General features: G+C 34.6%; 1 protein-coding gene across 8 annotated transcripts in view; it reads right to left on the reverse strand.

The window, feature by feature from the left end:
• Window positions 1–15,632, reverse strand: part of LOC131524278 (spectrin beta chain, non-erythrocytic 4-like) — an 87,232-nt gene that overhangs the window by 60,893 nt on the left and 10,707 nt on the right. For all 8 annotated transcript variants that reach the window (XM_058751248.1, XM_058751246.1, XM_058751249.1 and 5 more), the window contains 4 exons: window positions 15,316–15,483; window positions 14,347–14,498; window positions 13,276–13,449; window positions 6,726–6,817 (listed from right to left, as the gene is read on the reverse strand). In XM_058751248.1, the coding sequence (XP_058607231.1) occupies window positions 6,726–6,817; window positions 13,276–13,449; window positions 14,347–14,498; window positions 15,316–15,460 (563 nt within the window). In that variant the 5' untranslated portion in view covers window positions 15,461–15,483. The remainder of the gene's footprint in view (window positions 1–6,725; window positions 6,818–13,275; window positions 13,450–14,346; window positions 14,499–15,315; window positions 15,484–15,632) is intronic.

Here is a 15,632-nt window from a genome sequence, read left to right on the forward strand (position 1 = left end):
CTATGTGAGAGAATCTCGTGGAGAAATCAAAACAAAATATAGCTGCAAGCAGCGATTACCGGGGTTTAAGCACTTAAGACATTTAAGCACATAAGGAAAAAGATTTTGTGTTAAAATGGCTGTAACCACCTAAATTAATGATTAAAAACAGCATTTTGGACAAATGCAGGTAATTTACCAAAGAAATATGATGATTTTTAACAGTTCTGACTGTTGTAGCGCCACCTACAGTCCGATCTCCATGAAACTTTGCATGCTTGTTAAGAGTTATCAGTTAAATGTTTCGTTTCGTAAAAAGTTTCATAAAGTTTTGAGTTTTTGTTTAGGTTTTACAGGCTTTTGGGTATATTTGGCCACTCCCCTTTAATAAATGACCCCGTTATAGCTAACCAAAGGACAAAATTCTAATTTTTTTTTTATAATTATTGATCTAGAGAGTCCAGAGAATATTACTTCACCGGTTTGATCGAGACTGATCTAAAAACCTAGGACTAGTTCGCAAAAGTATGTTTTTAACATATTTGTGAATATTTAATGAACGATTTGATGCACAGCATTACTCCCAGAGGCAAAGTTGTTCAGACTGAGGAGATCTATCATATGATATGAAGATCATGTGTTTGTGTGAATATATGAATATGTTCTACAATTTGAGGTCTTTTTATACAGAAATATTGTGTTTTTTCGGCCTTTTTAACTGTTATAGCGCCATCTATGGTCTGACCTCCATGAAGCTTTGTATGCTTGTTAAGAGTCATCTGACACATGTTTTTACCAAGTTTCGTAAAGTTCAGTTTTTGTTTAGGTTTTATAGGCTTTTGGATATATTTGGGCACGCTCTTTTACTAAATTACCTCGTTATAGCTAACCAAAGCACAAAATTCAAAAATTTTTGATAATTATTGATCTAGAGAGTCCAGAGAATTGCGCTGTAGTGGTTTGATCGAGACTGAGCGAGAAGCCAGGGACTAGTTCTCAAAAGTAGTTTTTTAACATATTTGTGAATATTTAATGAACTATTTGATTGACAGCAATGTTTCTTGAGGCAAAGTTGCTAATTATGAGGAGATCTATCAAATGATATGCATAATGTGTGGATGTGTGAAACTGAGCCATAAAACTCATTAGCGCCAACTAGTGGTCGATTTCTTTCAAAATTCTTACAGACCTTTAGGTCCATGAGTCAAACATGCTCACTGAGTTTCGGTCTGATCGACCTCCGTTAACCTTGTCAAATAGGTGCTTAAAACTTTTTGGCCAATGGCAGCCATGTTTTTTGAGATACGTGAATGTCCTCAAAGACACGCGTGTCACTTCGGACAAAGACACTGCATACCAAATTTCAAGTCGATCGGACCAACGGTTACCCAGTCATAGTTTTTTGATCTTATAGCGCCACCAGGTGGCAGAGCTGCACATTTTTTTTATTTGACCAAAGATTGAGCTCATACACTTGTGTACCAAGTTTGGTGAAAAATATCTCATTTCGTTTACGAGTTATAACCTTTTTTGTCAAATTGGCCCACCACTTTCGAACGTTTTGGCAACCCATTGTGACAGTGAGTCGAATTTTCAACTTTTTTTTCATAATTATTGATATTCTCTGTTTAGAGAATATTTCTGCAGAGGTTTGGTTCCGATTGGGCAAAAAACCTAGGACTAGTTCGCAAAAGTAGGTTTTGGACATAATTGAGAATATTTAAATAACACTTCGATTGATGGCAGTGATCCTAAAGACAAAGTTGTTCAGAATGAGGAGGTCTATCATATGATATGAAGAGCTAGTGTATGTGTGAATATATTAACTTTTTTTTTTACAATTTACGTTCATGTACAATTGAAATATTGTGTTTTTGAAGGCTTTTTTTTACTGTTATAGCGCCAACTATGGTCCGATCTCCATGAAACTTTGTATGCTCGTTAAGAGTCATCTGACACATATTTTCACCAACTTTCGTAAAGTTTCAAGTTTTTGTTTAGGTTTTATAGGCTTTATGTGGCCCCTTTTTTAAATGAGCCAATTATAGCTAACCAAAGGACAAAATTCAAATTTTTTTTGATAATTATTGATCTAGAGAGTCCAAAGATTATCACTGCAGTGGTTTGATCAAGATTGAGTGAAAAACCTAGGACTAGGTCGCAAAAGTAGGTTTTTAACATATTTGTGAATATTTAATGAACGATTTGATTGACAGCAATGTTTCTTGAGGCAAAGTTGCTCATCATGAGGAGGTTTATCAAATGATATGCATATTGTGTGGATATGTTAAACGCCACGTGATTACAGAGCCATAAAACTCGTTAGCGCCAACTAGTGGCTGATTTCTTTAAAAATTCGTACAGACCTTTAGGGCCATGAGTCGAACATGCCTACTGAGTTTTGGCGCCCCATTGCGACAGTGAATTGATATATTGATATTCACTGTCCAGAGAATGTTTCTGCACTGGTTTGGTTCAGATTGGGCAAAAAACCTAGGACTAGTTCGCAAGAGTAGGTTTTGGACATAACTCAATTTTGCGGAAAAACCAGACCTCGCAGGGTGAATCTGATTTTTTAGGCTTTTAATCTTGTTGACCCAAGGATTGTACGGATTCTATTGAGTCTACGACAAGCGGTTTAGGAGTTATGAGCAGTTTTGCGTTTTTGATTGCTGTAGTCATTTGCTGCTATCATTTGTCCAAGTTTCAAGTTTCCAGACTTTAAGGTTTGGTCTGCACGATCAGTTTTACGGCGGAAGAATAATAATAAAAATCCTAACAATTACAATAGGGTTTCAGCACTGCACGCCTTGAACCCCTAATGAACGCAACTGCACACCGAAGAAACATAAAAATGTAACTTTTAAAAATGTAAGTTTTTATATTTATAACAGACAGCCTAGTTAAGCAACATAACACGACCAAGAGAGGGAAGTTCCCTGAAAACCACGACTGCAAATTTGAATTATACAAAAATTAAAATGAGTAGTTAATAATATAAATTTTAGTTCAATATTTGAATTTGAATTTATTAAAAGGATATATTGTCAGCATTGACTGTTTTTGCTCCATTTGGTTACTGAAAATTGTTCCAAACAAAGATCACAGCAGAACAGACGCTCATGTCTGAGCAACACACAGCGGTGTTTCGTTACTGAATGATTTGCGTTTTTGAATTTTGAATTATTTGAGTCAATGATTCAGTGGTCCATTCATGAGGACAGGCACTTGCTTCATTCTTGAATGATTCAGCTGTCTGAACGAATCGTTTGAAGGCATGCTTCAATGACTCATTAATTAAGACAGTCACTTTCTGCCACCTACTGGCGGTTAACTTTCATAGTAGCCTATCTTTGCATTTTTTCCAACATTTTATATCTGTATATTAATATATATACTGTATATATATACATATATATATATATATATATATATATATATATATATGTTTGTTTTTGTTTTTTAAACAGAGCTCACAACATTTATGCTGTTATAATTTAGCATGCAGTGTAAATGCATTCGTGTTATATTTCAGCTACATTGAACTATCTGTGTAAATGTATCTGAATGCCGCTCCAGTCACTTCTGTTTCTTCTGCAGTGGAAAGATCAATTTTGTAGATAGCCTACTGATTTCATATGATTGGGAACAGCCCTATATTATCTTATTATATTAAGTGAATTTATTAATAAAATGTAAGAATTTGATATGAAAGATGATGCATGCATTTAATACGGTTAGGGAAAAATGCCCTGGAAATCAATTTAAATAAATTTTTGTTTGCCGTATCAAGTCATATAAAAAGTAATTTCCCAACAACAAAATTGTGGCCAGTGAAAATGCTGAGTGGCTAGTAAATTTGGAAAACCACTAGTCACAGTGGCCGATGAGCAAAAAAGTTAATGTCAAGCCCTGGTTATCATGATTGTTGAAAACAGTTGTAATATTTTTGTGGAAACTGTGATACACTACCGGTCAAACGTCTGGGATAAATAAGACAAAAAAAGAAGCAACAATGCATGAAATTGATCAAAAGTAACAGTTAAGACATTTATAATATTACAGAATTATAGAAATTTGCTGTTCTTTTAAACTTTCTATTCATCAAAGAATCCAGAAAAAAATGTATCACAATTTCCACAAAAATATTAAACAGCAAAAACAGTTTTCCACACTGATTATAATAAGAATCATTATTGATAAATGAGCAACAGTGATAATTAAACAGCAAATCAGCATATTAGAATGATTTCTGAAGGATCATGCGACACTGATGGCTGCTTAAAGTTCTGCTTTACCATCACAGGAATAAATTACATTTTAAAATATATTCAAACAGAAACAAATTATAATAATTTTTAAAAAATTATTGTTTTTCTGTATTTTGATCAAATTAATGCACCCTTGGTGAGCATAAGACTTCTTTTAAAAACATTGGAATACCTTAATTATTCCAAATTATTATTTTGACCAGTAGTGTATATATAGTCATGGCCAAAAATATCGGCACCCTTGGTAAATATGATCAAAGAAGGCTGTGAAATTTAATCTGCATTGTTAATCCTTTTGATCTTTTATTTTAAAAATTCACAAAAATCTAACCTTTCATTGGATAATAAGAATTTAAAATGGGGGGAAATATCATTATGAAATAAATATTTTTTTCTAATACACATTGGCCACAATTAACGGCACCCTTTTATTCAATACTTTTTGAAACCTCCATTTGCCAGTTTAACAGCTCTAAATGTTCTCCTATAATGCCTGATGAGGTTAGAGACACCTGACAAGAGATCAGAGACCATTCCTTCATCCAGAATCACTCCAGACCCTTTAGATTCCCAGCTCCATGTTGGTGCTTCTTCTCTTCAGTTCACTCATGTTCTACAGGGTTCAGGTCAGAGGACTGGAATGGCCAGCAGAAGCTTGGTTTTGTTCTCAGTGACCCATTTTTGTGTTGTTTTTGAGGTTTGTGTTTGGATTATTGTACGGTTGGAAGATCCAAACATGGCCCATTATAAGATTTCTAACAGAGTCAGTCATTTATTGATTTTTTATCTGTTGGTATTCGATAGAATCCATGATGCCATGTGTCTAAACAAGATGTCCAGGACCTCCAGCAGAAATGTAGGCCCACAACATAAAAAATACAGCAGTATATTTCATTGTACACATGGGGTACTTTTTATCCCTGTGTTCACCAAACCCATCTTGAGTGTTTGCTGCTAAAAAGCTAATTTTTTTAGTTTCATCTGACCATAGAAGCCAGTGCCATTTGAAGTTCCAGTCGTGTCTGATAACCGAATATGCTGGAGTTTGTTTTTGGATGAGCGAGGATAATTTTTCTTGAAACCCTCCCGAACAACATGTGGTGATGTAGGTGCCGTTTGACAATTTTTTTCTTTAGCCACTCAAACTCTCCTCCTCACCGTGCATTAGGATGATATAGACACACATCCTCTTCCAGGCAGTTTCCTAACATTTTATGTTGATTGGAAATTCTTAATTATTGCCCTGATGGTGGAATGGGAATTTTCACTGCTCTAGCTCTTTTCATAAAGCCACTTCACTAATTTGTGAAGCTCAATCATCTTTTGCTGCACGTCAGAAATGTATTCTTTGTTTTTTTTCATTGTGATGGATGATTAGGTGGAACTTCCCATCACAGCCATGACGTTGTTTTATAGAGGGACAGTAGAGAGTCTGCTGACTTATTGTATCTCGTCCTGGTTTGGAAGCTGTACAGCAGAGGAGAGACACAATCTCAGCCGGATTGTGTGAACAGCGGAGAAAATTATTGGTGTCTCACTACCACAGCTACAAGACATTTACACAGAGCGCTGTGTACGGAGAGCTGGTAGTATCCTGAAGGACTGCATACATCCACTTAATGGATTGTTCTCATTGATGCAGTCAGGAAAAAGATACCGCAGCATAAAAACCAGAACTTCTCGGCTGTTGAATAGCTTTCTTCCCACAGCAATTAGGCTGCTAAATCAGAGTTTGTGACTCTTTTGTGATTTATTCTTTTAACATTTTAGAGCATTTGAAATAATTTTATTAGAATATTTATGCTTTATTATTTTAAATAATTTTATTGAACTGATTTATATGTATTATATAATGCACTGAATTGTAAGATGTGGACGTGTGAAACACAATTTCGTTTCTATGTGACATAGAAATGACAAATAAAGTATCATCATCATTAAGGGAATTTGGGCTTTGTTTTCCCTCCTATTTATATTTCTGTGAAACAGGAAGCCATGGCTGGATAATTTCATGTTCATAATCACCCAGGAGTGCTCAAAATTGTGAATATGAATGAGAATATACTTCAGAGATATTTTACTCATAAGAATTTCTGGGGGTACCAATAATTGTGTCCAACGTGTATTTGAGAAAAAAACATTTATTTCATAATGATGTTTCCCCCCATTTAAAATTCTTATTATCCAATGAAAGGTTAGTTTTTTGTGAATTTTTTTAATAAAAGATCAAAAGGATTAACAATGCAGATCAATTTTCACAGCCTTCTTTGATCATATCATATTTAATTTTCACAGCCTTCTTTGATCATATTTAGCAAAGGTGCCGATATTTTTGGCCATGATTGTATATATATATATATATATATATATATATATACTGCATATATACACACATACACACACACACACACACACACAAAATGACTGTCTTTGGGTTGGTTATGGGTAGTTGTGGGATAGATATATAGATGTTACCCTGCTGTTTTCATCTGACACCACAGAAGAAGGGCATCTTTAGCGGAGCGTGTCTCTCTGTTGTCCTCCGTCTCAATCTTAATCACCTGGATCTGTTAGGAATAAGAAACAACATAAAAAGTGCAATCTGAAATTCACAGACATTAAATGATTATGAGCTTTTTAAGGGATTAATCACAGGCTTTGCTTTCCTTGCTGGGATCATGAAGCCAAAAAATGTCATATTCATATTGCAATGAAACACCTGAAAGCACACCAGGAGAACCATGGACTATCCCAATCTTTAAAAAAGCGCTACATCTTGGCTGTTATTTTTGAACGGAAAACAGTAAATGTGTATTTGTTTTTTTAATGAAATGATATAACAATTCCCAGAAGCAGTATCAACAAAATTCTATACTTATACTTTTACTACACAAAATTATATATTTTTTTAAAAATTATTATTTTAGGTCTTACTTAAAGGTGGGGTATGTAATTTTAAATTTCCAAAACTCTTTAGAAAACTGAGTTGGTTACGAGTACCAAAACAAACTTGTAGCCAATCAGCAGTAAGGGGCGTGCAGGGGCGGATCTACCGGGGTGGCACCCTAAGAAAAAGCTGTGCCACCCCACCTGCCACCCCAGAATTATCACAGAATAAAATATAAATGTAAGCAGTGTTTCATGTGCTACTTTTCAGCCGCGGCGATGACCGCGCGCGATGGTTGCACGCGCACGCAGCGCGCCCAGTGTAGTCGGCTTCATTAACAAATGACTCTTAAGAATCGGTTCTTTTTGAGTCAAAAATACAAAGCGCAGCCCATTTGTTCGTGAATCAAATACTGCTTCTCGGTTTATTCAGAAATCCTCTGAGAAATCTAATCCCGTCCGGATGTGTTCTGAGATTCATCCCGTAATTGTTTGGTGATCCGATTCTCTGACCGCTCGCTCCACTTTCATCATGGATATAGAGGCCTTTCTGCCATATCGGACGAAACAATAACATGAGCCGATCACGAAAACTAATAGCAGAGTTAGGTAAGAATCTTGTATTGCAGTTTTCTCTATTGTTAATTTAATATAACTGATTTTAGTTGGCCCATTTTCCCAAACCATTAATTCAGTTCTCAAAACAAAGACACATTTCTCAAAAAGTTTAACAATGAGATTAGGCAGCAAAACTGATGACACCAATCAGAATCTCTGCATCCTAACAACGGAGAGAGCTGACCGAATAATATACATGGGTTTTATACTTACACATTCAATATAATTACAGTACAGTACCAGTACATGATGGAAATTTCACTCTTCTATATGTACAGTAAACTCTAGCACATGTTGTACACCTTCAAACGTGTGACTGTCAAATTTTATCTGTAACCATCTTTTATGTGTACTGCATGTTTGCAGAACTTAGAAATGACTGCCTTGAGATATAGTCTTGTGTCAGGAGACCAAGAAACTGCTATAGTACTGTACACTGTAATGAAATTTGACCAAATGTGCAGAGGATGCTGAATTTACTTTATTTTATTTTATTTTGTACTGTACTGTATTGTGGTGCATACCAAGTTCATATACAATTCTTTGGTATTTTAACTTTTCTAGTGTTTTTCATCTACTGCAAGATTACTTTCCAGTTGTAAAATTAAAATTATCCGTTCCCAAAAGTTAATTGCTGAATTATTATTATTATCTGTAATTTAATTTATGTTGTATACTGTAATAGACATGATTGAGCTGCAAAAATAATTGAATCCTAATAAGAGCTTTTTGTTAAGTGTTATTGATCTCATGAGTGTTCACTGGGCAGGAAAGTCATCTGTGTATTTTAATTGTTTGTAAGCATTTAAGAATAGGCTACCTGTAATAACTAGATTGAAAAGTTTGAAAGACAATTTTATGCTGGCTTGTCTTAAAGTCTTATTTAAGAAAAATAAATAGTTTGGTCAGTTAGATGTTCTAGATGTTTGCTAAAGTGTTGCTAGTTGGTTGCTAGGATATTCTGGATGGTTGCTAGGCTTTTGCTATGCAGTTGCTGGGGTGTTGCTAGACTATTGATAGTGTTCTGGGTGATTACAGACATTCCCACCTCTGGTAATAACAGAATGTCTTCTTTAATTATACAAGCTCAGAAACATTTATAACCTGTTGAAGTTTTTCATATTGTGTATTAACTTGGTGCCATGATGGATATTGAAATGTTGTTATTTATTTTTCATTTTAAACAGTATAGATGATTACTTAATGGTAATGCAATATTTGTGAACATAACTGTGCACGTCAGACAATAAATTGCCGGTTCCCGCCTCCTTCTTCCCGTATCTACGAACTGTGTTACAATCTCATTTTGCAGTTCATTTCACTCTCACTCTGAATGCGTGTTGTGTATGAGTATGAACCGTTTGCACTCTGGATGTTTACAGTCTCAATGCTTCATTATTGTGTGCCTACAATCAAGAATGTGGCTAATATATAGATTTTATTCAACACAATTTAAAAAAGAGAAATTGCTCTGTCTTAGAAAAATAAAATCAATCAAAAATGTCTGAAAAACTTACAAGGGTTAAAGAGATAGTTCACCCCAAAATGAAGATTGGTAACCAAACAATTGACAGTAGCCAATGACTTCCATAATATTTTTTATGCCATACTATGGTAGTCAATGGCTACTGTCAACTGTTTGGTTATCATCATACTTCTTTTGTGCTCAACAGAAGAAAGAAACTCATACATGTTTGGAACAGATTTGGTGATTAAATGATGACAGAACTTTCATTTTTGGGTGAATTATTCCTTTTTTATATTTTCTAAAGAAAACTGTGTGTTTCTCGGTTTCTGGGTAGCTGCTAGATGGTTACTTACTGGCCCAAGTCAAAACATTCAATCTTAAGTCAGGTCTCTCCTTCAATGAAAATTTATGATATTTTATTTTTCCCACCTATGTCAGTGCCATAATGATTAATTTTTTTCTCCCAGATTTTTGCAGCCCAAACTGGATAAATTTGCTTCGGCTTTTCTAAAAAACTGTGGTGATATTTACATTTTTGTTGCTTTGCAATAAAAACCCACCAATAATCATTAGTGACAATAAAATATTTTTTGTGAACAATTACTGAAATCAACTGTAGTCCTTGGAATTAGTAGTTTGTCCAAATCCCAAACCCTAGTTATTGTATGACTATTAATAACTACTCATACAACGGTTTTGCTTAAAACACTGGGTAATGGCATGTATAGCAATACTGTATTATCATTACAGTATTGTATTGTATTAGCCTATCTGCATTAGCCTATCTGTGGTTTAATAACTGGCCTGTTCTGTCAATCGACAATATATACACCAATTTGTTCATTTTTGACATACCGTAATACATAATAATGAGTGGCACAAGGACACACTCCACTATAGTGCGACATACAGTAGGTGAACCAAACACACACACACACACAAACATCTCCAACACATTTGTGTAAGCACATTACAAAACAACAGCGTCCCAAGATCATTCGTCATATTGAATTTCTCGCATCATGCAGTCAATACATGATCGATATCTACAACCTCAGAGAACAGCACTGCAAAAATCTGTATTTTAGTCTTGTTTTCCAGTAAAAAAATCCTTAAAACAAGATCCATTTGTGACATTAAGTTAGATAGGAAGACTCTTCCTCACAGAACACTGTATATCTTGAATTATGTAACATTTTTCTTATCCAGTTGAACGAGACTGCTTTTATTGCTTTAATTCCCAGATTTTACAAAGGTTATGCTTAAAACAAGAGTAGCCAAATTCTACAAAGGAAAGAAAGGAAATGCAAACACAGATTTATAATCAATAATACATAACAAGAGAAAGCAACTATGAAACCATTATCAAACTATACAGTTGTGATATATAGTTCTACATCTGTAACGTTTCTGATCCACAAGATTCTGAAGTTTGCATGTTTGTTTTGCCTTACTGCTTTCCCATCTGCCCTCTTCCTAATTCCTCCCTCTCTCTCTCTCTCTCTCTGTTCATCTGCTGCAGTGTTAGGCCTTACCTGCTGACTGGGCAGAGTGAACTCCAACAGAGATGGGGAGGGTAGAAAGGAGATAAACAGGGGAGCGGAGAGATATTCCGGCATGTATGGAGACAGGATATAAAGAGGAATATGGAGGAGGGAGGCGGGAGGCGGGAGAATGAATGAGAGAGGGGATGAGGAAGACTCACGAGAGGACGAGAGGTGAGCGTGAACGACAGCCCCACCCCGTGATCTCTACGGCACGCTCGTGGATCGAGTGACACTCCACCTCTTTCCGTCCCTGCGTCCACAATCGCCACAGCATCAGCTTACTGGGCTGCAGTCAGACGGCATTCTGGGTAACCTGCCACTGCTTTACTGACGGAGCCGAGAGATGACAGGCAATACAAACCAGGAGCTGCTCTGCGCTTTGTAGTTACATGAACAGAGCGCTTTAAAATATTCAGAGCGAGAAAATAAGACCCTGATATCCCTTGTGAAAATGGAGTACACTTTAGCATACTTCTAAAAAGCACTCATCACCATCCCACTCAACACCATTTCATTTTATTTAAAAATGTAGGTTAGATAGAATAAACAAAACAAACAAAAAATGACCTACATTTAGCTTTTAATGAAATTAAAATATCATGCTTTTGTTGTCTTCATGGTTTCTTTAATAGCCATATTTGCATTTTCATCCCTTGTGTAAAAGAAGTACACTTTAGCACACTTTAAAAAGAGTACTTAATTAAAAATATATATATATATTAAGAAGTAATGTACATACATATATATATACAGTATATTAAATATATTTAAAAGAATATAGTGAAGTGGGAACTGAATTGAATGTTTTTGGAAATTTAAGTGCATGTTATTTACAATTAAATGAAAATGTGTTATAGTTTACATTTGTATTAAATTAAATGCAATTAGTTTAACTTAAAACTGCTCATGGGTGCTTTTTTGACCCACTTAAGGAGGACTTAATTACATCTTTATACATAATTTCATAATTACTTCTATTGTTTTGAAATATGGTTAAAGTGTACTGCGGAATGTACAATAATTTATGATCAACTAAAATATACTTTATCGTCATTTTAACTGAATGTGTGTTGTTTATTTAAATATATTTGTAATTATATTCGTAATGATGAAGTTGCAATTTAGTTCATTTAAAATATATTGATTTAGTACATAATTAGTTAATTTAGAACATATATTAATATAGTACATACAAAATATATATTTGATAACTGTTTTAAGAAGAGACTCATCTTTTCAATGCTGTCTTGTCATTGAGTGTATTTATTTTTTATTTCTTATTACTTTATTGTTTTTATTGCGATGATTTTATGCCGAGCAAAGCTTTGGGTTTAAGAAAAGTTCAATAGAAATAATATGCATCATTGTTATTATTAATAATAATAATATAAATATTATATTATATATAGAGTATTATATTATTATTATACAAATGTAATAATCAAATAACACTACACTTACAATTATAATCAAGTACTTTATATGTACTTTAGTAGGTTAGTAAAAAACATAAATAAGTATACTTCTTTAAAGCGTTACAAAAGATTATTAAAAGATAATGTTTACAAATGTACTTTTAAAAAAGTGCACTTTTTAAAAGTGTACTTAAGTGTGTTAAGAATCATAGTCATGAAAGTGTTCTCTCTTTAAGTGCACTTAAAGGGATAGTTCACCCAAAAATGAGAATTCTGTCATCATTTACTCACCCTCAAGTAGTTCCAAACCTGTATGAATGTCTTTGTTCTGCTGAACACAAAGGAAGATATTCTGAAGAATGTGGGAAACAGAGCAGTTCTGGGGCACCATTGACTTCCATAGTATTTCTTTTTTCCTACTATGGAAGTCAATGGCACCCCAAAACAAGCCTGGTTACAAACTTTCTTCAAAATATCTTCCTTTGTGTGTAAATTTTCATTTTTGGGTGAACTATCCCTTTAAGTGGCCTTTTATTTCATTAATATTACATTATCTGCAAGTACAGTTTTCAAAATATATATTTTTAAGACTTGAAGTAGACATTTGATACAGGTAAGGACACTCTTTTTCACAGGGTAATCCTTGGTTGAAGACATGAAAACTGGGCAGAGTACATGAATTGGTCACCCTATGGTCTTGTGGACTTCACAGTCATATGCATACTGCGGCCATTGTAAGTAGACATGAAGTGAGCCATTTAGGACAGAGCCTTTGACTCAACTGTATTCAGCTAACTCCACTGCTATCAGTACTGCATACCTACAGAATGTAATGTAGGTATTGACAATCGGCCATAGAGACACACAGGCACCACACAGACAGTGATCACACACTCAGCAGGGACCATAAAGGGCAGACAGGGATCAAACACCCCCACAGGGTCCAAACATGGCCACCTCTTTACAGATCAGACCGCATCAGATCACATAAATCCATTGCTAGTCAATGACAGCATAGAGATCAGAGATCAGTACACAGAGCTTTCTCTTAAAGTCCCAAAGCAGTCTGAAGAAATCCAAGCAACTCTCACCTGGAAGCGGAGGATGATGGTCCAGATGAGGCCGAGAGTGAGGCGGTGGTTCCCATCAACTATATCATGGGAACCAACATTTTCTAGATGAACCCTCTGTTCTTTGAGGAACTGAAGAGCCTTATCCACATTCTCCAAACAGTGAATCCTCATCCTGCCTCTCGTGGGCCGAGGCTTAAAACAAGAACATGCATGAAACACACAAGCATGAACCTTGAAAGACAATTAATAAAGTATAGCATGTAGGCTGAATCAGGGTTATTATCATTAATTGAAAACTGAACCTATTATAAATAAACGTTATTTGAAAAAGATACAATATAAATATTTGGTGAAAAACTTAAACTAAACAAAAGCAAGATATTTTCCCATGAAAACTAACTGAAATATGTTTAATTTGAAGCAGAAAAATTACTTACTAGAAATAAATAAAAACTAAAACAAATAAAAATAAATTAAATCTGAATAATATAAAAAAAAAAAAAAAAAGTAAAGTAAATGCACATCCCAAAATTACTATACTTAAAATAAACACTGAACATATCACAATATATAAAAGCTCATTTAAAATAATAATACAAATTCTAATAGTATATAAATAATATTAAAATAACACTGGGCTGAATCAAATCTTAGTGCAAGTTATTAAAAAGAAAAACATGATTTTTTTTTTTTTTTATAGTATCAACACAACGCTGAGCGTTTTCATGACACTGCTATGTGTTGCTAGGTTTCTGGATGATGTTTTACTGGTCAAATCACCAGTAGGCAAAAATATTAGGTCAATTCCTATCTTCATTGAGTCAAATCAAAGCTATCATTCATTTGAGTTGGGCTCAACCCAAATAGAACAGCAAAGTGCTTGCATGTTATGATACTAGCAAGCAACACTAATAATCAGTGATGCACCAAAATTCTGGCAACCAAAAATATTTAACTGAAAATAAAATAGTTTTGGAAGGCAGAAATCATGGACCAAAATAAGTTGCTTTGGAAAAATGCATAAATGTAAAACCTTTGGGTGGAAAAAGGTTGTTCAGCTGGTGTTTTCTGAGGAAACTGAGAACTCACCAGCAGCTCTCCTGACAGCACCTCCAGCAATCTGATGAGCATGTATCCGTCTCTCAGGTCATTATACAGGTCAGCGATACGGCAGGACACACGGGCCAAGTGAGAGTTCACCCACTTAGTAAAGGTTTTCTTCTGGACTGCGTCCCTCTCATCTGGTAGAATGAGAGAGACAAACAACAATGTAAAGGATACACGATATCGGTACCATATCGGTTATCAGATATATTCTTTATTTACCAGTCAGTATTATATAATTCATAGCATAAGCTAATTTCTCCTGCTTTTACATTTAGATTATCTTTGTCGTGGTCTTGTTTAATGTTAAGCTTTAAAAAAACACCAGTTTAATAATGCTGTTAAATGTAATCTTTAGCAAATCTCAGAATTAATATTTATTTTGCATTCTGTAAATTATAAAGTCGATTTGCCTAATTCAATTGAACAATTGTTTTTCATTTTTAGTGTTTTATTTTTGACAAAGTGTTACAGAATTTTTATTTTAGCCATTTATTATTTCTCATCCATAACAAGAATATGGGTGTAGAAGAATTGTATCCTTATTATATACACTACCGTTTTAAGTTTGGGGTCGGTTTTCCAACAGTTTTGAAAGAAGTCTCTTATGCTCACAAAGGATGCAGAACAGTAATATTTAAAATGTGTTTTCTACTTTAATATATTTTAAAATGTAATTTATTCCTGTGATGCAAAACTGAATTTTCTCTAGTCTTTTGTGTCAAATGATCCTTCTTATTATTATCAATGTTGAAAGCAGTTTTAGCCGATTCATATTTTTATGGAAACCAAGATATATTCTTTCAGGATTTTTTGATTAATAGAAAGAACAGCATTTGTAAAATAAATGTCTTAAGTGTCATTTTTAGTGCATCGTTGCGAAATAAAAAACATTCATGTATACATCAAAATATAGACATACACATTCACAGATCTAGCAGATCCTCTACTCACCTGCTAGTGCTTTGATGCGAGAGCACTCAAATAGTTTGGAACTGGTGGTCTCTGTTTCCCAGAATCCTGTGCTTGCAGGCCTGTTGTTGTTGTTGAGCTGTCTCTGGGCCTCAGCATTGTCCAGGTCTGTTGAGGCATTGGCCATCGCGCCTGCTTCCTCAAGCAGCCCTGCATACAATGCAGTAAAAGTCAGTTTCCACAGTACCACCCAAACACATACAAACACAAACCTAATAGAATCCAAATCACTATTCATAAAAGGCACACAAACACAGACTTACACGCAGATATAGATTTCAGATACAGTTTACAGTAGA

Source organism: Onychostoma macrolepis, chromosome 18 (assembly GCF_012432095.1).
Source record: "Onychostoma macrolepis isolate SWU-2019 chromosome 18, ASM1243209v1, whole genome shotgun sequence".
Classification (NCBI taxonomy): domain Eukaryota; kingdom Metazoa; phylum Chordata; class Actinopteri; order Cypriniformes; family Cyprinidae; genus Onychostoma; species Onychostoma macrolepis.